Source organism: Panthera leo, chromosome A2 (assembly GCF_018350215.1).
Source record: "Panthera leo isolate Ple1 chromosome A2, P.leo_Ple1_pat1.1, whole genome shotgun sequence".
Taxonomy (NCBI): Eukaryota; Metazoa; Chordata; class Mammalia; order Carnivora; family Felidae; genus Panthera; species Panthera leo.
The window spans coordinates 120,131,332-120,154,540 of NC_056680.1; the positions used below are offsets into that span (position 1 = coordinate 120,131,332).

At 44.3% G+C, this 23,209-nt stretch overlaps 1 protein-coding gene across 2 annotated transcripts in view; it reads right to left on the reverse strand.

Moving 5' to 3' along the window:
- Window positions 1–23,209, reverse strand: part of SCRN1 (secernin 1) — a 62,350-nt gene that overhangs the window by 30,350 nt on the left and 8,791 nt on the right. Inside the window, exon 2 of one of the 2 annotated variants that reach the window (XM_042921216.1) lies at window positions 8,694–8,853. In XM_042921216.1, the coding sequence (XP_042777150.1) occupies window positions 8,694–8,852 (159 nt within the window). In that variant the 5' untranslated portion in view covers window position 8,853. Of the gene's footprint in view, window positions 1–8,693; window positions 9,560–23,209 lie in introns of those variants that run through there. The other variant, XM_042921206.1, reaches the window with a different exon arrangement.

Consider the following 23,209-nt stretch of genomic DNA (forward strand, 5'->3'; position numbering starts at 1 on the left):
CTTAAGATCTTTGAGAATGGGCAAATGCAAAGGCCTGGGGTCGGAAACAGGCTTGGAACAAGGGGACTGGTGGAAGGAAGTTCCCTGCTAAGCCACGCTCCCCTGAGGTGAGGGGGACGCGCCTGCTCTACACGAGGCTGGAGGCTCCTGCTCTGGGGACAAAGAGCAGATAGGAAGACCGGCACCCAGTCCCCCCGGTGGCCACATAGAGCTTTGTTCAGCTCTCTTTGATTCCAGAATAACTCGTGCTTTCCCACCGTAAGAGGGAATCTTCGGAAATGAAATTCAGACGCTCTCCCCCGCAAAACACACACACATCCCACGAACCACAAATATAGCTGCCATCTGGACAATGTTACTAACAATGTCACCAGCTATCATTAATGGGTAATTTTCTATTCTTCTTGAAAGTATTTTCATTGGGCAAGAAAAAAAGGAAGTGATCTACCAAAAACCTGCCCCAAACTGTGGAAGTTGTATAATCTCACTGGGGGTCCTGAACCCAAACAGAACTTTATATAGAGGAAAATATAAATAAATTAAACCTAACTTAAAAAAAGAGAGGAAGAAACAATGAAGACTTTAAACTTTAAAGGAAGGGGGAAAATGGAGAAGAGGGTTATTATATTATAATAATAATAATAAGAGACTCTTTTAAAAAGCATGATGTGTCAAATCTGACTTGGCTATCAAGAATTCTGTCTCCACAAATGGTGACATAATTATTCTCTGGGCACCAAATATAAATCAGGTCAACCTTAATTGAAATTCACTGGTTTTGGGGCGCCTGGGTGGCTCAGTCGGTTAAGCGTCCGACTTCGGCTCAGGTCATGATCTCGCGGTCCGCGGGTTCGAGCCCCACGTCGGGCTCTGAGCTGATGGCTCGGAGCCTGGAGCCTGCTTCCGATTCTGTGTTTCCCTCTCTCTCTGCCCCTCCCCCGTTCATGCTGTGTCTCTCTCTGTCTGAAAAATAAATAAACGTTAAAAAAAATTTAAAAAAAAAAAAAAAAAAAAGAAATTCACTGGTTTTTGTATGGGGCACCCAGGTGGCTCAGTCACCGAAGCATCCAACTTAGGCTCAGGTCATGATCTCGCGGTTCGCAAACTGGAGCCCTGCATCAGGCTCTCTGCTGTCAGCACAGAGACTGCTTCAGAGCTTCTGTCCACCTCTCTCTCTGACCCTCCCCCACTTATGCTGGCGCTGTCTCTCTCTCTCTCTCTCTGAAAAATAAAATAAACATTTTTTAAAACAAAGAAAGGCATTGGTTTTGGGAGCAGTATTCTAATGTTGGATCCATTTTTTCCTAAATAGAAAATCCAACCATATGAAAATAGGCATACGTACCCACCTACAAGGCACGCGCACACACACACACACACACACACACACAGAGAACATCATGATCCAGGAAATTACTCATTTCCTTCCTCAACACTCCTATCTACAGAAAGGAGCAGGGCTTGAGGAAAAGTCAAGATGTGCTCTGTGATGCATAGTGGTATAGCATCCTCAGAGAGCACAAATGGATATACACGGATCCATGCCACTCTGCATCCAAAGTGAAATTGTTAAAAAAAAAAAAAGAGAGAGAGAGAGAGAGAGAGAAACTAAAGAACATTTAAAAAATGCTCCAATCTTCCAACTGTGGAGCTAAACAAAACATGCAGTGTAATTTTAGAAATGGAGGAACTCTGTTAAAGGATCCTGTTCTGTATTCTTTTATCCGTTGTCTCAAGCAAAGAGAATGTGACAGAGAGTAGATGGTGGCTGAGTAGACTGATGGACAGACAGAAGGAAGGAGGACGGGTGCGTGAGTGGACAACTTGGACGGGAAGACCGCCTGGAAGGACAGGCCAGCTGGAAGGGTAGGCGGGTCAGTGGATGAGTAATCAGGATGACTTTTAGTGCACGGTTATTCTCAGAAAATGAATTCCTGGAACCTCAAAACTCAAGTATGAGGTTTCTAGGGAAACTGCAGAATATATACGTTTAAAATGTTGTGAAATGGCTAAGAAATAGATGGGAGTTTATAGGAAGTTCTCACTCTTCACAGTTTAGAGAAATAATTTCTGTATGCTAATGAGAGCTTTTATGAAAGTTACATGATAGTTGGTGGGCTCACCTATGGAAAAGAGCCCACCATTCTGTACTTGGGAAAGTAACAGAAGGAATTAAAGGGGTAAGAGTAGGGGCACCTTGGTGGCTCAGTTGGTTAGGCGATCGACTCTTGATCTCAGCTTAGGTCTCGATCTCAGGGTCTTGGGTTCAAGCCCCATGTTGGGCTCCATGTTGGGCGTAGAGCTTACTTTAAAAAGGGGGCAGAGAGAAGGCAAGAGTCAAATTGAAAAGCAGATTCAGAACCAAATGCTAAAGATAGTCTGGGAACTGAGACCTGGGGTCACAGAAGCTCTCAACACTAGTCAATTCTTTAAAAAAAAAAAAAATCTCTTTTTACAATGTTCTCCTTAGACTTTATAAAGTACTTTCAAATATCAGCTCCCATGTGTTTCACCAAAAAATCTGTAAGGCAGACACAGTGGGTGTTATGATCTCCATCTGGCAAATGAGTAAACTGAGTCTCAAAGAGACTCAAAGACCCAAGATGCAGGAAATGGGGAAGACAAGCTTGGAACCCAAGACCCTTGTACCTGAGGCCAGACTCATCCCACCGGTTTCAGGCAATTGTAAATTTCCATTGATTTATAATGGCAGAACAGGCACAAAGTACATGTTCACAGAAGGAGGGCAGGCCAGAGGGAGGTGAGGATATTGGTACGTGGGCCCTGAAGGATGCATCTACCAAGGAGAGGAGAGGACAGGAAGAGCATTCTTAACAAAAGCACAAAGAAATGCAAATGTGTTACTTGTTCAAGAAATGATGAGCAGCTCAATGTAGCTGGAGCCTATGGTGCAAGCTGGGAGAGGAAGACTAAGAAGGAGGGCAGAAAAGCAAGCAGGAAATTGTACAACCCTTCTGGAGGGCAATTAGTACAAAAACTTTACCCCACGACCCAGCGATCCTACATCTGCCAGGTGTATCTAGAGACTATACCTGCACATGTACAGAATGACTTACATACAAGGTTCTTCATGACTGACTTCTGGACTAGAAAACAGGCCCAGTGTCCACCAATAGAGGACTGATTGAAAAATTACGGAATATCTCCACAATGGACACTATGCATCCTTAACAAATAATAATAAGATGATCTCTGTGTACAAATGTAGAAGAATCTTTAGAAAATGTTACTAAATTTTAAAAAATGTAGACCTTTTTTGTGCATTTGAAATTTTCTATTTAGAAATCAAGTTTCAGGGGCGCCTGGGTGGCTCAGTCGGTTAAGCATCCGACTTCGGTTCAGGTCATGATCTCACAGTTTGTGAGTTCAAGCCCCGCATCGGGCTCTGTGCCGACAGCTCGGAGCCCGGAGCCTGCTTCGGATTCTGTGTCTGCCTCTCTGCTCTGCCCCCACTCACACTCTCTCTCTCTCAAAAATAAATAAACATTACAAAAATTTTTTTTAAATCAAGTTTCAGAAGAGTATATATAATGCGCTACTTTTGTGGCAAAAAGTAAGAAAATAAGGCTAAGTATTCACACTTGTTTGCATTTGCATGAAACAGTGGAAGGATGTGCAAGTAATTACTAAAAAGGGTGATGCGGGATGGGAATCAGACTGAGTAGCAATACGGGAGGGTAAACCTTTTTAATACCACACGGATACATTACCTATTCAAAATGTAAAATTACATTAAAAAGCATCTTTACTTGTTAAAAGTATCCCAAAGGAGTTAAAAGCCTTATGTCCGTATAAAAACCCGCACATAGGAGGGGAGCAGGGCTAAAAGGCAAAACAAAGCACAACGTGCATATAAATGTTTATAGCACCTTTGTTCATAACTGCCCAGTCTTGGAAGCAGCCAAAATGTCCTTCACCAGATGAGCGGAAGGCTAAGCTTTTGTGCATCCAGACAGGGGGATACTTTTCAGAACTAAACTTGCACTATCAAGCCTGGAAACGGTATGGATGAACCTTAAATGCGTACGACTAAGCGAAAGAATCTGCAAGGCCACAGACTGTAGGATTCCAAATATATGACATTCCAGGAAGGGCAAAGACTCTGGAGACAGTGAATATACATCAGTGGTTGCCAGGGGTCAGGAAGAGAGGAATGAATCGGGGGAGCGCAGAGGATGTTTGGGGCTGAGAAAGTATTCTGTAGACAATATTTTCTATACCTTACGCCGGCTATAATGGTGGATACATGTCATTGTCTACATCTGTCAAAACCCATGGAAATACACAACACGAAAAGCCAACCCTAAGGCAAATGATAGACGTTGGTTAGTAATAACGTATCAGTCTTGGCTCATGGATTGTAACACTGGACCACACTGATGCAACATGTTAATAATAAGAAAAACTGGGAGGTGAAAGGGTGAAGGGTTATATGGGAACTCTCTGTCCTTTCTGTTCATTTTTCTGCGAACTGCAGTAAAAAAAAAAAAAAAAAAAATTAAGTCTACCAATTTAAAAGAAAAGAACACAAAGGGAAAGTGAGCCGGGTGCCAGTCAGGGAGAGTTCTGAAATGCATACAAATCAGCCTGGACTCTCATCCTGTAAACACAACCGTTTTTGAAACAAGGCAGTGACAGAGTTTTGCTCTGAAAAGAAAATTCTGGTGACCCTGCAGGCTGAAGAATCTAGGAAAAAGAGAGCCAGGGATGAAGAAGATTATAGCAGCAGGGAGGTGGGGGTGGGTCCGAATGAGCTAGGGGCCGTGGGGAGGGGATGGGGACACAGCAGAGGAAGCCACAGGACTTGGCGACAGCAGTCCCCATGCATCCAGACATGTGTGGGAAAATGAGGGTCAACGTTTCCCTCTGGTTTCTACATTAAACTATGGGGCAGACAATGGTGGTGCTGACAGAGGAAGAAGAACAGAGGAGATGGGGAAGATGAGCTTGGTTTTTGACCGTGACGTTATTTTATTTCTCACAGGATACGGATGTGGAAACGCACAGAGGCAGCTCCAGACACAGGTAGGCAGCACAGAAAAGAGGTCAGGCTGCCTTCGAAACTGATTCTGATGTGTGTCGAACCACATCACGTAACCTCCAGCACATGGGAGTGACAATATACTCTGAGTCAACAAGGGAAAGAAATCTAGTCCGTTTTCTAAACTTGATGGTGCCCGTGAAAGGAAAATATTGCGTTATTTAGCCTATCCCTCCCAAAAGAAAACAAATTTTTCTAAAACCTCTATTTCAGACATATTTATAAGTGGCTTTTGTGTGATGCTGTGGTTACTATGGCTACTGACAAGTGATCCCCAAATGCAGTGGTGTAAAACAAGCATTTATTATGCTCATGAACTCGATGGGTCAGGAGATCGGACAGGGCACGACAGAGACGACATTCTCCACACTGTCTGAGGCTGGACCCGTCTGAAGGGCCATTCACTCGCACATCTGGCAGCTGACGCTGGTCGCTGGCTGAAGGACTCCGGTTCCTCTCCATGTGGGCCCCTCCCTGTGCTCTCTGTATGTGGGCTGGTTTTGGGTTCCTTCCAGTCTGGTGCCTGGATTCTCAGGGCCAGATCCCAAGAGACAGAGACACGTGTAGGCGCCAAATCCTTTCGTGACCCAGCCCTGGAGGTCACAAAGACTCACTTCCAGCACGCCACACAGGTCAGAGCAAACACAAGCCCTCACCCAGACTCATGGCAGGGGAGGGGGGCATCAGCCTCACCTCTCCACGGAGGAGTGTTCATGACACCGTAAGAAGTGCATGTAGGATGGGATTTGGTGCAGCTATCTCTGGGAAATTAAATCTGCCCACGTGAAAATCCAAGCATTGTTTCAGTCTGTATGACTCTTCGGAAAAAAAGAAACATTTAGGGAGGACAGGCAGGGAGGGTCACTGATGAGTCAAACCTGTCACAACTCAAACCTGCAAACTTCATCCACGCAGAGTCCACTCTGTTCCAGGAAGAGAGAAACATTCAAATCCAAATGACACGGACAGTCAAACATTCAGGAATCGAAACCTAGCATGGTCGCCAGAGAACCCAGTGTTTTTCTCCGCCTATATAAAAGAAATGTCCTACTGAAGCTTAGATGCTTGGACCCAGTTAGTGGCATGAGAGGAGAGGCGAGTGGTTCTGGTGAATGTCCTGGGAACACAGTCTGCACCTCCCCCACGGCACATAACCCATGCCAAGTCATGCCCCATGCTGCCCGGCCGCTTCCTCGCCCCTCTTCCATTCACCCAACATAAGCAGCTCCTTGTAAAGTTCTGTTGCTCTCCGGTGCTGCTTAGCTGTTTTTAAAGGACTGAAACAGGGGCGCCTGGGTGGCGCAGTCGGTTAAGCGTCTGACTTCAGCTCAGGTCACGATCTCGTGGTCCATGAGTTCAAGCCCCGCATCGGGCTCTGGGCTAATGGCTCAGAGCCTGGAGCCTGCTTCTGATTCTGTGTCTCCCTCTCTCTCTGCCCCTCCCCCGTTCATGCTCTGTCTCTCTCTGTCTCAAAAATAAATAAACGTTAAAAAAAAATTAAAAAAAAAAATAAAGGACTGAAACAGACAAAGATTCAGGTAAGAAAATAAAATACGCATTGACGGATGCCTGTTTAAAACCCAGCACAGTTAGCAGAAAAATCAGCTTATTTTCCAAGACACAGAACATCAAAGAGCAGAAGTTGTGTCAGTGGAAACAGCTTATTAATTTACTCGCCCAAAGTTTTTTCTCTAAATTCTTCATCCTTGGGGGACCTGGGTGGCTCAGTCGGTTAAGCCTCTGACTCGTGATTTCGGCTCAAGTCACGATCTCTCGAGTTGTGAGATACAGCCCTGCATTGGGCTCCATGCTAAGCATGGAGCCTGATTAAGATTTTCTCTCTCTCTCTCTCTCTCTCTCTCTCTCCCTCTCTCTCTCAAAAAAAAAATTTAAAAAAAACCTAGCATTAAAACACACACACACACACACACACACGCAAATAAACATACCATAACCAAGAAGTTTATTCCATGAACACAAGATGGTTCCATTTGTCATATAAGTTGAAAGAAAAAAATCCATGTTACTGGAAAAAAACAAAAAAACTTTAACAAAATTCAACACCTGCTCCTGAGGGGTTCTTTTTAACCACTAAAAACAGAAACTGATGTATACTTTCTAAAATACTTAAAATAAAACTGTGTAAATCTCTGTCCTAAAGCCAGCCCCTTAGTGACTGGAGAGACGCTGAAGGCTGCCTCACTCAGGTCACGAACAAAGACAAAGATACCCACTATCTCCACTAAATATTAACGTTGGATCCAAGCTCAGCCAATCCATCAGACAAGAAAGCAGAGATGTAAGAACACTCAGACTCTATTCGCAGGTGCTGATAACAATCAACCTGGAACACCCAAGAGAATGCACGATAAAAGCTGAGACAACCAGTGAAAGAATGTAGTGAAACAGCAGACTAAAATAGCCATCACGAAAGTTTGACGATGCACATTGAGCATATGGAGAAGGGCACTGTCACCCTCCTAGTAGAAATGCAAGTACTCCACCTAGGCAAGGCAACGTCATAATAACCAAACAATTACAGACTTATCTACTATGTGATCCAACAGTCCCATCTCTAGGCACATATCCCAAAGAAGGATTGACAAAAACTGATTTTTCAGCACTCAAGACAGGAACGGATAGATCATTTTTTAACAATGATACACATACACAAACCAAGACCAGATACTGTGACAGATACACCGGACTATTATTCACTTCAAAATACAAGAAAATATTTGCAATAACAAAAGGCTGGAAAGCAACCCAAGTGTCCGGCAACATGGGACTGATTAAACTATGATACATCCATAGACTCCAACACTCCACAGCTCTAAGTGAGTAATAAATACTACCCCTAGTTACCGTATGGAGTGATCTCCAAGATATGATTGAAGTTAAAAAAAGCAAAGTGGGGAAAAGTGTACAGGGCATGCTACCCATTCAAGAAAGGAGAGGAACTGGGATAATTGTGTGTGTGTGTGTGTGTGTGTGTGTGTGTGTGTGTGCGCGCGCGCAGGCGCACGCACGCGTGCACAATTGTGTACGTAGATAATTTCTTTTAAATTTTTAAAAATTTATTTACTTATTTCAAGAGAGAGAGCATGCACAAGTGAGGGAGGGGGAGAGAGGAAGGAGAGGGAGAGAATCCCAAGCAGGCTCTGTGCGGTCAACGCAGAGCCCGACATGGGCTCCACCCCACAAACCAGGAGATCATGACCTGAGCAGAAATCAAAGAGTGGGACTTGACTGAGCCACCAAGGTGCCCCCATATGTAGTTTTTTAGGTGCGCAGACAACTAAAATATTTTTCAAAACGTGGAACATCTATAGGAGAAAAAGGAAGTAGAGTAAATGAGACAAAGATAGATACTAGACTTCTACGAATATACCTTATTTTGTACATTCGACTTTGGAGCCATGTAAATATTTTACTGAACAAGGGTCACAGCAATGAACGTGGTATTCTCCACGCGATCCTGTTTCTAAGGCTATGAACAAAGCCACGTGGGAACAGGAATCAACAGAACTAACAGGACAGTCCTGACCAGTGAGCAGGCTTAAGGAAAGTGTGCTGGACAAAGCCAGAGGCAAGAGTGAGTGGTAACGAGAGACTGTAGCACAGGACTTACCTCAACCTTGCTCTCGGGTTCATGATCAGCAGCCGAGAAATACACAACCTCCTGTACTTCATCCCTGGGCCGAGCTGAATTTTTCCCAAATACCACCAGACCGTCCTTAGCACGTGGTGGGAAGGCCACAAAACAGTAACTTGGAGGAGCGACAGCCATCCTGCAAAGAGAGAGAATGGAAACAGCCCTAAGGTGGAACATTCCAACAGTTTCACCAGTGAAAGCGGTGTTAGTGTCGAGCTGTGTGCGGCTAGTTCATTAAGAGATCCCAGCTGGCACAGGAAGGTAGGGCGCCTGGAGCAGAACTGCGGAGACCAGATAGTGGTTGGTGCTCCGTGGGATTAAACTAGCTCAGTTTTGCAACAATCTGCAGTGGCAGCCAAAGGGCAATGATGTAAGAGAACGGAAAGGAGGCTATTGTTCCCGGCAGAAAACACACATGGCAATCTGTCCCAGTAATAGAAAAATCATTAAATGTACTCGTAACAGTGTCCTCCCCAACTGTCTGGGAGCTCGAGATGTGTGGCTTCTCGGGATGTAACGGATTTTGGGGTGGTGATGGGGAAATGGGTTTAGAGATAAAGTGAAAGATATTCCCCCTATTTTATATATTTTTACTCTACCTCCATGACATAACACTCCAGGATCTCTTGGTTTTCCTCCAACCTCTCCAGTGTTTCTGGGCTGGCTTGTGCACTTCTACCTGGCCACTGAGCGTCCTCACTGCTTGATTCTTCCTTCCTCATTTAATGCTCTTTTCTTCCTGGAAAAACTCATCCATGACCATTGGTCACTTAGGTGCCCATGACCTGCACATCTGATTCCAGCCAAGTTCTCTCCTTGAGCTCTTGACCCATAGGCCCAATGCCTCCCTGATACCCAAAGCTGACTTCATCCTCTTCTTCCCTAAACTGGGTCCCTTCCCACAGATCTCTATCTCATTGGCCATCCAATGAACTATCCATGTCACTGGAACATCTGGAGCTCAAGAACTATCCTTATCATCTGCTTCTCTGTTATCTAACATAACCACTAAATTCCACCTGTAGATTCGATCTTGTAAATCTCTTTGGAAAGTATCCACTTCTCCCCATCTCCACTACCACCACTCTGCACCAAGCCTCCAATACTAGCCTGGATCCCCACCAGTAGTAAGAAGTTATTGCATAGCCACCATTATTCCCCCTCCAAAACACTGGCACATGCCAGCCAAAGTGATCTTTTTATTATTTTTTTTAATGTTTATTTTTGAGAGAGAGAGAGAGAGAGAGACAGAGTGGGAGTGGGGGAGGGTCAGAGAGGGAGGGAGACACAGAATCTGAAACAGGCTCCAGGCTCCGAGCTGTCAGCACAGAGCCCGACACGGGGCTCGAACTCACGGACCGCGAGATCATGACCTGAGCCGAAGTCGGACGCTTAGCCGACTGAGCCACCCGGGCGCTCCCAAAGTGGTTTTTTAAAAGGAAGATTTGATCATGTCAGTTGTGTCACCCTGCTTAAAATCCTTCAGTGATTTCCCATGGTTCTTAGAATAAAGAATCAAAATCTGATCAAGCTCATGCCTCCTCCCCAGCCCCGTCTCATGCCACTCGCCACTCTGTTCTCTCAACTCCAGCACACAGACCTTTTTCCAGCCCCTCCGATCCTCCCACGGCCTTTGCACATGCTTCACCCCTGTTCCTGAGCACTCCTCTCTCTGTTCCTTATACCAAAACCATTTGCCTAGTGAACTCCTACTCCTTCACGCACCAAACATCAGTCGAATTTACATCGCTGTATTGTATGCTCTCCCAGAATCCCCTCCTTTTCCTTTATAGCAAATCTCCACCTGAAATCTTTATGTAATGATTTTACTACCAACAATCAACACTTGGTCTTTCCACCCAAAGGCTAAGCAATATGAAGGCAGGGAAACCACGTCTCTCTTGCAGCGCCGTAAACCCAGCTGTGCGCAATGTCTTCTGCAGGGTAGGTTTTCAAAAAATAAGAAACGAGTGCTCTTTTCGTCTTTCTTAAAACCGAAGCCAACTCTCTACAGCTCTTTCTCACCACCATGCCTCTGCACCTGGCTGGAATTCCCTGCCCGGGTCTGCGCCTTTCCTTCAGGATCTGATTCAAAATCCCTTCCTTTCAGGATGCCTTCCACAAAGGACTCTCATTTTCTCAGCATCCATAAGGCCTCCAGTCTGTTCTAAGATGATGTGCATTTGTCTGTAAATGTACTGCTTCAAATGTTTCAAATAAAGATGCCTGAGGGCAGGACGCAGGCCACCCAACCACAGCAGCCCCTTTCCCAAACCCCTACTATAGGCCCTCAACAAACATTATCTATTAAGCCAACTGTCATATGTGTGTCGTCAATGTGTTTTATTTAATGATTCCAAATGCAAGTGAGAAGTTAAGCAATGATCCCAGCAAAGCCACTGGGATTCAAAACTCAACCGCACCACCTACTACTGTGTGAGCTTGAGCAAGTCACTTTCCCTCTCTGGGCCTAGGTTTTCCCTTCGGCAACTGTTTTGCCCCAGGCCATAAGGTTATCGTGAGTATCAAATGACGTGATGCTTGAGAACATACTTCACAAGCTGTGAAAGCTAGGCGAGCATAAGCTATTTTCTTTTTTTTTTTTCTTTTTAAATTTTTTTTTGTTGTTGTTGTTTATTTATTTTTGAGAGAGACAGTGTGAACAGGAAAGGGGTAGAGAGAAAGGGAGACACAGAATCTGAAGCAGGCTCCAGGCTCTGAGCCTGATGTGGGGCTTGAACTCATGGACCATGAGATCATGACCTGAGCCGAAGTTAGCCACTTAACCAACTGAGCCACCCAGGCGCCCCGAGCATAAGCTATTTTCTTTGGGTTTTGACTGTTCAAACAGAGCGGCATCTCAAAATTTCTACAAGTCAAGCCAGTCAAATCCACCTCACTCATAACTGGGGCAGTTACCCAGTCGCAGAGTCGGCAACATCTCTGTGAGGGACCATATTGCTATGTCTGCATCCAGGCTGCTTCAGATTCGTCTGTACGTGCACACCCTGGGCTGTCCAAAGTCCTTCCCTGCACTGGGCACCTGAGGGCACCGACAAGTGGAGGAGCCCAGAGCTCTAAAATAATCCCCTCCGAGCTCAGAACACTACCCCACTCACACTGTGAGAAAGAACCGGCAGGGAGATTAAAAAAAAAAAAATTCCAGTTCCTTCTCCAATTATCCTTTTCTATTTTCACAAGAACTGCATTATCTTCAGACTTGAGAAGCAGGGAGAAGTTAACCAAAACTCCGTATGTGTAAGAAAGACCTAGAATAATTAGAAGACAAAATGCTTTAATAGCGAGTTGCTAGAATTTGAGGGTGGGAAGAATTGCTGGCTGAGCCAGATAAAGTGAAACAAATCCAGAAGATAAGATGGAGAAGGGGTGCATTTACCTGCGTTTGTAATGCCTCTCCTATGTGACACGACTCCCCTTCCTCCCCTATCATTGGGTCATTTCAAAAGTGCTGGTGTCTCCCCTATGAGCAGGGGTCCTTAAAAATGGTAGCAATGCACTGGTCTTGCATTTATGAAGCTGTATCTGTAGAAAATAAATAAAACAGGGCTTTGACAAGCACCTATTCTATTCTTCTGTCAGGACGTCTGCTTGGTCAGCGAGATGTATGGGTCACGTGACCATGACCTGGATGTAGGCAACACAACCCCAGGGGTATGTGGGCCCAGAGAGGCTGGCTTTTCCACTGAATCTTGTGAAAGCCTGGGAATGCCAGAAGGGAGCAGAACTGCAATGCCTATTTTTTTTTTTAATGCTAAATGAACCAGCAAACTGTGTAACACATCCAGTAGCAAACCAGCCAAGGGTAATTGTCCATTTATTTTTCCTGGATCACCATTCTAGACACTTACTAGCCCCAGAGATGACTTCGCTGGATCCTTTTCCACTCTCTAGATCAATGCTGTCCGGAAGAACGTTCTACATTGATGGAAATGTTCTACCTCCAGTGTCCAATATGGTGGCCATTAGCCTCACAGTTAGTGTGATTAAGGAAATGAATTTTTATTAACAACCTTAATTAGTTTAAATGTAATTAGCCACACATCTCATTACCAAGTAATAGGAATGCTATTGGACAGAGCGTCACCATAACCTCGCAATAAACCCAGAAATGAAGATTTTCATATTAAGCCTTCCAATAATCCCTTAAGTGCTTCCTTGGGAAGCGCTCCACATATTCTAATGACAAAATATGCTCTCATCCATATTAACTGAATTACCAAAGAGGAGATAGCATGCTTCGAGAAGACCCCAGAAAACAAACGTTAGGAAGTAGCTACCAAACTCACCTGGTGGACTGAGTTTAAGCAAACTTGTTCTCAAGAAGCTGAGGGTGATCAAAGCCCTGCGTACCAATTCATTTCCCTTGATGTGAGTCTCATATTCCTAACCCTGAAAACACCATGTGTGTGTTCCTAATCTTATGGATACTTCTCTGGTCAATTCCACTTTTTATCCGCCAAATGAACTAAATGAACAATTCCACTTTTTATCTCCTAAATGAACTTTTGAGACTTTCACTTCTTTTCAAACCTCCAACTACCTCCTCTGAGCAGACATCTCACCTCCTCCTCCACAAAGAAGAGATGGCTGGGGGAGGAAGACGGTGTCAGATATAGGATAAGCCGCTTTTAAGGTCCTATGGCTGGAGAAAGGGCAAGGAGCTAATCAGTCAAAAAGCCAGAGCTGAGGCCAGAGAGAATGGGGAAGAGGCTGGAGAAGCAGGGAGACAGGCCAGTCCATGTTAAGCCGTGAAGACCACGGCAAGGATTTCAGTGTCTATCCCATGATAGACACGGATGTCTAACCCACCGGAGGCTTTTTTTTTTTTTTTTTTTTTTTTTTAATATATGAAGTTTATTGTCAAATTGGTTTCCATACAACACCCAGTGCTCATCCCAAAAGGTGCCCTCCTCAGTACCCATCACCCACCCTCCCCTCCCTCCCACCCCCCATCAACCCTCAGTTTGTTCTCAGTTTTTAACAGTCTCTTATGCTTTGGCTTTCTCCCACTCTAACCTCTTTTCCCACTGGAGGCTTTTAAGCCGAGTTTTAGGTAGAAGGTGGAGCCAGTGCACATTGGCAATTTTTCAAAGAAGTTGGCTGTGACAGAAAGAGCTCCTTAGATGTAAATGAAGGGGTTGACAAGTAATTCTATTTCCATATATTCACCCTAAGGAATGATCAGGAACACGGACAAGGTTTATGCACAAAAATGTTCAACACAGCAGTACTTATACAGGTGTAAAACTGAAACTTAAGTGTCCAGCATCACAGTAGCTGAAAACTCATGCTACATCAATGCCATTACAAATGTTTGTGAAGTTTTTCAATGTTCATTGATTTTTAAGAGAGAGAGAGACAGAGAGAGCACAAGCAGGGCAGAGAGCGAGGGAGACACAGAATCCAAAGCAGGCTCCAGGCTTCGAGCTGTCAGCACAGAGCTTGACATGGGGCTTAAACTCACAGACGGCGGGATCATGACCTGAGCCAAAGTAGGACACTTAACCGACTGAGCCACCCAGGCGCCCCGAAGAATTTTTAACTGCATGGAGAAATGGCTGGGGAGGGAGATCCAAAATAAATTATTTTAATTATGTAAAACTATGCATAGGAAAGACTAAAAGGAAATGTGCCCAAAATATTAATAGTAGGAGCCTGACCACTGAATTCTTTCTAATTTTTTCATATTTTCCCTTAATTTCTAATTTTCCTACAAGTATTTACACTTATACACACACACAAAAATGAGTTTTTAAAAAATAAATCCAAGGGACAGTACCGATTTTAGAATTTTATTTTAAAGAAAACACTTTGTCTCTACTTCTGTGTCCTGACACATCTAAAATTTCAAAACCGGCAAATTCTTATCAGTTATGACATTCTTATCAGGATGACATTTTTAAGAAATGTTTATTATTTATTTTTGAGAGATAGAGAGCACAAGCAGGGGAGGGGAAGTGAGAGAGGAGGACAGAGGATCTGAAGCAGGCTCTGGGCTGACAGCAGTCAGTCCAGTGTGGGGCTCGAACTCACAAACCATGAGATCATGACCTGAGCCAAAGTCGAATGGTCAACCGACTAAGCCACCCAAGCACCCCAGGACGACATTTTTTTATTGAGGTGCAATTGACGTTCATTATATTAGCTTCAGGTATACGACAATGATTCAGTATGTGGACACATTATAAAACGATCACCACAATAAATCTCGGTGACATCTGTCACCATACATAGATTTTTTTTTGCTTGTGATGAGGACTTTTAAGATCTACTCTCTTAGCAAGTTTCAAATATGCAATACTGTATAATATATATTGTTAACTATAGTTGCTATGACGTATCTTATATTCCCAGGAGTTATCTATTTTATAACTGGAAGTTCATGCTTTTGACCCCCTTCACCCATTTTGCCCATCCCTCATTCCCTAAGAATGATACCTTTTATTCGGCATTATCATAATTATTCTCTGATACTTTCTTTTACTTTTTTCTACAGCCTGCCTAATTCAGAATTCCTCAAGGAGCACACAAATTTTCATTACTATTATTCACATAAATAGTGGGGAGGCCTCTCGCGGCGTTGCCCCTCTGTTGAGGCAAAAAGAAAAACGGGCTCTTCAGGAAGCCAATTCTCTGCCGACCTTGAGATGAAATGCTTCTGGACGTGATTCAAGGAAACTCCATTTTGTCCCTATTATCTGTCAAAAACACTAGTCAACATACCAGAGAGTTACACGACGAAAGAAAAAAAATCGGACAAGTTAACTCATCTACATACCGTATAAAACATGCGTTTTGACATCTGTGTTTACAAGATTTTTTATAAACTATTCAATTTTTCATGCATGACACCAGAAACTAAGGGGTTTGTTTTTTTTTTTTGCCTTTTCCCTCAATAACCTTATATAGTATTATGATGTGATATTCCCCTCCACAAAGAAAAGTAAACTAAAATTCAATGAACTCCCAATCGCACATGCTAATATAGAAATTTACTGCATGAAAAAGTGTTCATTTGTTTATGTTTGGCTTTAGAAAACAGTATAACCATTTGAAAATGGGTTGTTTTTTTTTTTTTATCATAACTACTCTCTACTTAAACCGGCATTAAAATGAGTGGACAGAGGTTCCTCAGAAATAAAGCCTGATTGATGGCTTTAAAAAAAAATCTTGCTTGTTTTGAGATGCAATTCTTTTTATTATTATTATTATAAATGTTTTTTCACTTTTGGGAGAGAGAGCATGAGCGGGGAGGAGTGGGGAGGGGCGGGGGGGGGGTGGTGGGGGACAGAGGATCCTAAGTGGGCTCTGTGCTGACTGCAGTGAGCCCGACGCGGGGCTCGAACTCACGAGCCGTGAGATCATGACCTGAGCTGAAGCCGGATACTCAACAGGCTGAGCCACCCAGGTGCCCCTTGAGATGCAATTCTTAGCCACTTTCTGAGTCATCCCATGAGAGATGGGGAGCAGCATTCACCCCAGGCCTGAAATGGAACCTAGCTGTACCTAAAGCTGTGTTTTCCAAACGGCATGTTGTGGCCCTTTTGAGGGTTACGAAATCGACTCAGTGGATAGGATCAGTGGTTTTTTGTTGTTGTTTTTTTAATAGACAAACATTTTTTAATAAAACAATATATGCATCACACTTAATAAGGGTAAGTGTTGTTACAAGAAACTTTTAAGTTCAGGTATATACATGTAAACATGTAAGTGTGTGCATAAACTGGGAGGAGATACAATATTTCTCTTTCTTACTGCGGGTCTCAAGCAAAAATCTTTAAAAGCAACAGGCTTAAAGGGTAGGTCTACTGAATAAGGCTTCTTTGTGGTAAATACCAATTAGGATTCTTGCCAAGTAAGCGATAAACTAATAGTTCCGATTAATGAAACACTGCAATTTATCTCCCATGGATAGTTAAACTGACAGGTGCTTCCTAAAACGTACTTGCTAAGAATGTTTTAAAGTACATTTATCTGTAGTCTGTATTGTGTATTTTCTCAAACTGGATTATTCTTCATGTCCTATGCTACCGGAAGACTGGAGGCTGGGCTAAGGATACAAATTGCAACTATTAAAACAGAAGGTAGCTGCTATTGTTTCTGTGGGGGAGAAAAGGAGTCGGATTATTCACCAGCTGGAATGGTAAGAAAAAAAAATAGCTGGTACTTTTCCTTCTCCCAGCCCCCGCCTCCAGCCACTTCTCTGTATAAGCCACTTGTCTTCCTTCAGACGAGCCCTGTCCAGTAAAAAATTTCTGCGATAATGGAAATGTTCTGTATTTGTGCTGTCCAATACAGTGGCCACTGGCCAGTTGGGGCTACTGAGTACTTGAAATATGGCCAGTGCAAGTCAGGAGCTGAATTTTTAATTAACTTAAAATTAAGATAGCCCATATTACCCTAAGTGAAATAAGCCCGTCTCTCTCTCTCTCTCTCTCTCTCTCTCTCTCTCTCACACACACACACACACACACACACACACACACACACACACTATATAATCTCACTTATATGAGGCCCTAGAGTAGTCACATTCATAGAGGAAGGTGGTTACCAGGGGTGGGGGGAGGGGAAATGGGTATAGGGTTTCAGGGTTTCAGCCCCGCAAGACAAAAAATTCTGGAGATTGGTTGCACGACAATGCGACTATCCTTAACACGACTGAACTGTGCGCTTAAACAGCATGGTTAAGATGATAACTTCATGCTCTGTGTATCTTACCACAATTTAAAAAATTTAATTAAACGGTCGTATGTGGCTAGAGGCCACAGTACTGCAGGTGCACAGCTTTAGAGATTGCTGCTGTCAGCTGTGGTGAGGTCCCCCAGAGCTCAATTTCTAACCACCATTGTCCTCCTTATCAAACTTTTCTTAGGAGTCCTGACTTCCTCGTGGGAACAAGATATTTGAGCTTCCTTGGAGTTCACTGCACAGGAAGGGGGTGGGGGCGGGGGCGGGGGCGGAATCTGCACCTTCGCCCTCTGGCTGGTGCCCACAGGCTGGGTACAGGCGTGCAGGGCTGGCGCACCGCACCCCTGTAACTAGGAGACCACTTGCAGAATGTCTAGACAAGGAGGGAGGAAGCCGCAAGCGAGAAGAGGTCTTTGTCCTCAAGTTCAGGGAGTTGTTACTGAAGGGCATGAATGCTCTGAGCCCGGGTAGGGGTTTTCTTCGCCTGACTGCCAGACTGCCCTGCCCTTTTGTCCCAATGAAGCTCCTGAGTGTCCCTCCTCAGTCACCTTACCCAGTAATAAGAGAGGCTTAAACTGCCTGAGAGGAAGAAAATGACTACCTCTACAAGCTAGGAGCTTATTAACTGTCTCACAAGTAACTGTAACAAAGTGCCTTTACTTGCACATAGAAACAAAACCCAAATGTCTGGCCAGGCTTCCTTACTCCCCAAGCTCCCAGCTTTCCTGAACGGACCAGGTAGGCTTAAATCCGGTGTCTGTGAATTACCGGCTTCCAGAAAAGCCAAGAAGACCTTATTTTATGATGTTATTTTATTTCCTGATAAATTCATTTTTTAAATGATCGACATTCTGGCTGAACTGAAAACAGGACAAATGCTAATAATCGCTTACAAATTGGTTTTTCTGTCGGGTATCTACTGTGGGAATGGTAAAGAATAGATAAGGTGTTCGGGAAAGGAATTCTCTAGCTAGACATTGGATGTAAATGCTAACAGAAGCTGATGAAAGGCTCATCGAGCTCTGCCTGAAAGAAATACCCTACTAAGTGTTTTGTTGAAAGCTCAAGATAGTGGGGCATATGCTTTGGGAGTCCACAGCCAGGAAATCCCAGCTTCTAATACTCTGTGCTTTGAATGAGAGAAGAAAGACCATATAGGGTGTTAAGTAAGCAGGCTTCGGGGCCAACCTTGGTGTGAATCTCAGGCCCGTGTCACCTTTCTCTGACGGGGTAACGACAGGGTTATGGTGAGGGCTGAAATGAGCAGAGACTTGCAAATACTTACCAAGTGCTCAGAACACCATGTGGGTCATCGTAAGGGCTCGAGCCTCACGAGGATGAGAAAAGGTACACGGATGAGGAGGGCTGTTCCTTTGTTAATGTCTGATCTGTTCAGACTTCAGAAACTGGCTTTTTCCTTGAAGTATTAAATGCTCTTTCATCTTTTGAAGATTTGCCTCGTTGCCAGTGTATGCCTTTTAAGAGCTACTTAATATCCCCTTTCTTTAATTTCAGGGGCAACTCGTCCCTGCGACACTTGCCTGCTGCGGTCTGCAGAACCAATCTTCAACCGACATACTTAGGGCAGCATGAGGAGGGACAGGGGCGGCAGGCGGCACATTTGTCTGGTTTGGCCCAGGGTGTTGTCCTAGATAGTGTTTTGTTTTGTTTGTTTGTTTAATCTGAATTAGCAGCTAACATTTTTAATTCTAAGGGCGCCTGGGTGGCTCAATCGGCTAAGCATCCGACTTTGGCTTAGGTCATGATCTCGCGGTTTGTGAGCTTGAGCCCCACGTCGGGCTCTATGCTCACAGTCAGGAGCCTGCGTGGAAGTCTCTCTCTCTCTCTCTCTCTCTCTCTCTCTCTCTCTCTCTCTCTCTCCCTCTGTCTCTTCTCCTCACTCACTCGTGCCCTCTCTCTCTCTCAAAAAAAAAAAAAAAAAAAAAAACAACTAAAAAATAGAACATTTTCAATTCTAGAGATTTTTCATAGAAATTCAGATACTTGACTTCTGAAATCTCAGAAAAGATCTGCCAACACTGGGCACACATTCCCGTGTGACATCAAGACTGGAGCTGAGGAGAGGGTCCTCTCCACTGTCCCCTTCACTCCCTGACACGGAGGCCAATGAAAATGCCACTTAGCATCACCCCATGGGATATTGCTTTTTTTGTTCTTTCTTTTTTCATTGTCAGGTCAGTTGTCCTCCTTTACAATGCCTGCTTGGCCCTGCAGCCCCATGTGTACACAGGCAAGAGAATGATACACTTTAAGATAAATAGGCCCTTGTTTATATCCTGAATCTACCCACTACCTGTAAGAGACAAGCAGGTCATGAGCTCTCTGAAACAGAGTTTCCACATGTGAAAATGGGACTAATACCCCACATACAACACAGCACTCCAATTTATGTGCAAGCATACAGAAGGCACCGGAGCTTACTTTTATTTACAAATAAACGTTTACTTTCCTCGCTCTTACTCACTGGTGATGGTCTGCCACCATTACGCCAATCCCTCAGTGGTTTGCACCCTGGCACATCAGATACACGTTCCATGGTGTGACTAAAATGTGCTTAACAAATCAGGCCAGGGGGGCTGGGGGGGCTCAGTCAGACAGGCAGCCGACTCTAGCTTTCAGCTCAGATCACTATCTCACGGTTCATGAGTTCAAGCCCCGCATCAGGCTCAATGCTGGCAGTGTGGAACCTGCTTGGGATTCTCTCTCTTTCTCTCTGCCCCTCCCCAGCTCATTCTCTCTCTCTTTCTCTAAGTAAATAAGCTTATAAAAAAAAAATCAAATTAGGATGATAGAGCCTCCAGATCTAACCATCAGTTTACAGAGAATGCAGATAACATCTTAGGGATGCAATCAGGAAAGTCTAGACTATGAGAAATTACAGGACAAATCTGACTTCTTCTATAACAACAACAAAAACTGCAAGGGAAAAAAAAAAGATTAAGAGACAAAGTTACTTAAGAGATGTATCAGCCAACTGCACTGACTGGAATTTATTTGGATCCTGATTTAAATAAATGACACAAAAACTTTATAAGACAATTGGGGAAATGTGAACATTGACTGGATATTTGATGTCATTAAGGAATTCTTGTTTTAGACAGTATAACACTGGTTATGTCTGAAAAAAGAGCCCATATCTTTTAGAGATACAATCTGGGGTATTTCCCTGTGAAATGATAGGATGAAAGTAATCCAAGGTGGGAAGGAAGGGTGAACATTCAGATGTCACAAGTTTGGCTATATAACAAAAATGGCTGAAATGGGGTGATGGGTACACAGTGATTTACTATACTGTTCTCTTTACTTTTGTATATGTTTGTAACTTTGTATAATAAGTAACTTTTTAAATGTTTATTTATCTTGAGAGAGAGTGTGCGCGGGCGCGCGCGCGCGCGCGCGCGCGCGCGCGCACACACACACACACACACACACACACACACACACACACACACACGTATGAGTGGGGGAGGGGCTGACAGGGAGGGAGACAGAGAATTCCAAGCCGGTTCCACACTGTCAGCGCAGAGCCCAACTTGGGGCTCAAACTCACGAACCATGAGATCATGACCTGAGCTGAAATCAAGAATCAGACACGGGGTGCCTGGGTGGCTCAGTCAGTTGAGCGTCTGACTTTACCTCAGGTCGTGATCTCACGGTTCGTGAGTTTGAGCCCTGTGTTGAGCTCTGTGCTGACAGCTCAGAGCCTGGAGCCCGCTTCAGATTCTGTGTCCCCCTCTCTCTCCACCCCACCCCTGCTTGTGCTCTGTCTCTCTCTGTCTTTCAAAAATGAATAAACATTAAAAAAAATTTTTTTAGGGGCGCCTGGGTGGCTCAGTCAGTTAAGCGGCCGACTTCGGCTCAGGTCATGATTTCGAGGTCCGTGAGTTCGAGCCCCGTGTCGGGCTCTGTGCTGACAGCTCAGAGCCTGGAGCCTGTTTCAGATTCTGTGTCTCCCTCTCTCTGACCTTCCCCTGTTCATTCTCTGTCTCTCTCTGTCTCAAAAATAAATAAACGTTAAAAAAAAATTTTTTATTTTTAAAAAGAGTCAGACGCTTAATTGACTGAGCCACTCAGGCGCCCCATATAATAAATAACTTTTTAAAGTAAAGCACATGATAAGATGTTTAAAATTCTGTTAAGGTTAGAAATAGCACTGGACTGATCAAAGACAGGGAATATTTTCTTGGAGTTATTACTCGTAACTTGTTTGAGGCTCAAATACCTCTTTGAGGAAGGATTACTGGAGCAGGGGGTTGGGCAGGGAGCTTAGTTTGCCATGGTATATTAATTCGTGCAAGGTAATTAGTGGGGGGAGTGAGCCCCTGGATCCCCTACCTTGCTTTATTTCTCTCCCTCAAGTTTCAAAATACCTGCCAGACTGTAAGACCCATGAGGCAAGGACTCTTACATAAGCCCTCATTTCCCTGGCACTTTGGCACCTAATAAGACCTCAATAAATGTCTGTTGAATGAACGAAGGGGAAGGGACATAACTGTATTTTAATCTTCAGTGAGAGAAAAAGGGCAGGAAAACGTAATTTGGCCAAGGTGCTCCCATGCTGTGGTTCAATCCATGGTATCCATATTTAACCACGCATCCAAATCATCTGGGGAGTTTGTAAAAATGGCAGATTCCTAGACACCCCCCTCCTTGTAGATTCTGTTCAGTGCATCTGTATGAGATCGCAGGAAGCGTATTTCTAACCAGTGCCCCGGTGATTCTGGGGCAGCCAGTCCAGAACGGGTGTGCAAAACCCACTGGTACAAGTTATTTCACCTCTGTGCTCCTCAAAAGGATTCTTCGTTTCTTGTGCCTGGTTCTTTGACCATGTGTTTCAGCACACACAGAACAGTGCAGCAAAGCCCCTGAAGGCATCCACCAGCCTCAAAGGCCATCAGCCTGCTGCCTTCTTGCTTCTCAATTTTAGTCTTAAGGAAACCACTTAATTTTAATCGCATGTTGCTGAATGCAGCCACAGCAATGGCGGCCATACGCTCTGCCTTCGGGCAGAAGGCGGGTGAAACCGACCCCTGGTTAACTTGCGAGAGCAGGATTTCCTCTTCCCTAGTATGACAAACAGAGGTGTGGGAGGCTATGTTTCTTGGTCTCTAGCTTTAAAACGGAGAAATCAGGGGCGCCTGGGTGGCTCGGTCAGTTAAGCGTCCAACTTCACCTTGGGTCATAATCTCTCGGTTCATGGGTTTGAGCCCCGCGTCGGGCTCTGTGCTGCCAGCTCAGAGCCTGGAGCCTGCTTTCAGATTCTGTGTCTCCCTCTCCGCCCCTCTCCCACTCGTGCTTTGTCTCTCTGTCTCTCAAAAATAAAAATTAAAAAAAAACGTTAAAAAATAAAAAGTAAATAAATAATAAAATGGAGAAATCAGAATACATGATCATCAGGAAGACCTGGATGGTTAACTGTTCTGTTTTGCAATTTTTACCACTTTAATTTTTTTAACATTCTTATTTTTTTTTATTTTTGAGAGAGACAGAGCACGAGTGGGAAAGGGACAGAGAGCAAGAGGGAGACACAGAATCCGAAGCAGGCTCCAGGCTCGGAGCTGTCAGCACAGAGCTGGACGTGGGGCTCGAACTCACCACCTGTGAGATCATGACCTGAGCCCATGTTGGACACTCAACTAACTGAGCCACCCGGGCACCCCTGCAATTTTTACTACTTTCAAGAAGTAAAGTTTCATCCAATTCTTTAAAAAGGCCGTTAGGGGCGCCTGAGTGGCTCAGCTGGTTAGGCGTCCGACTCT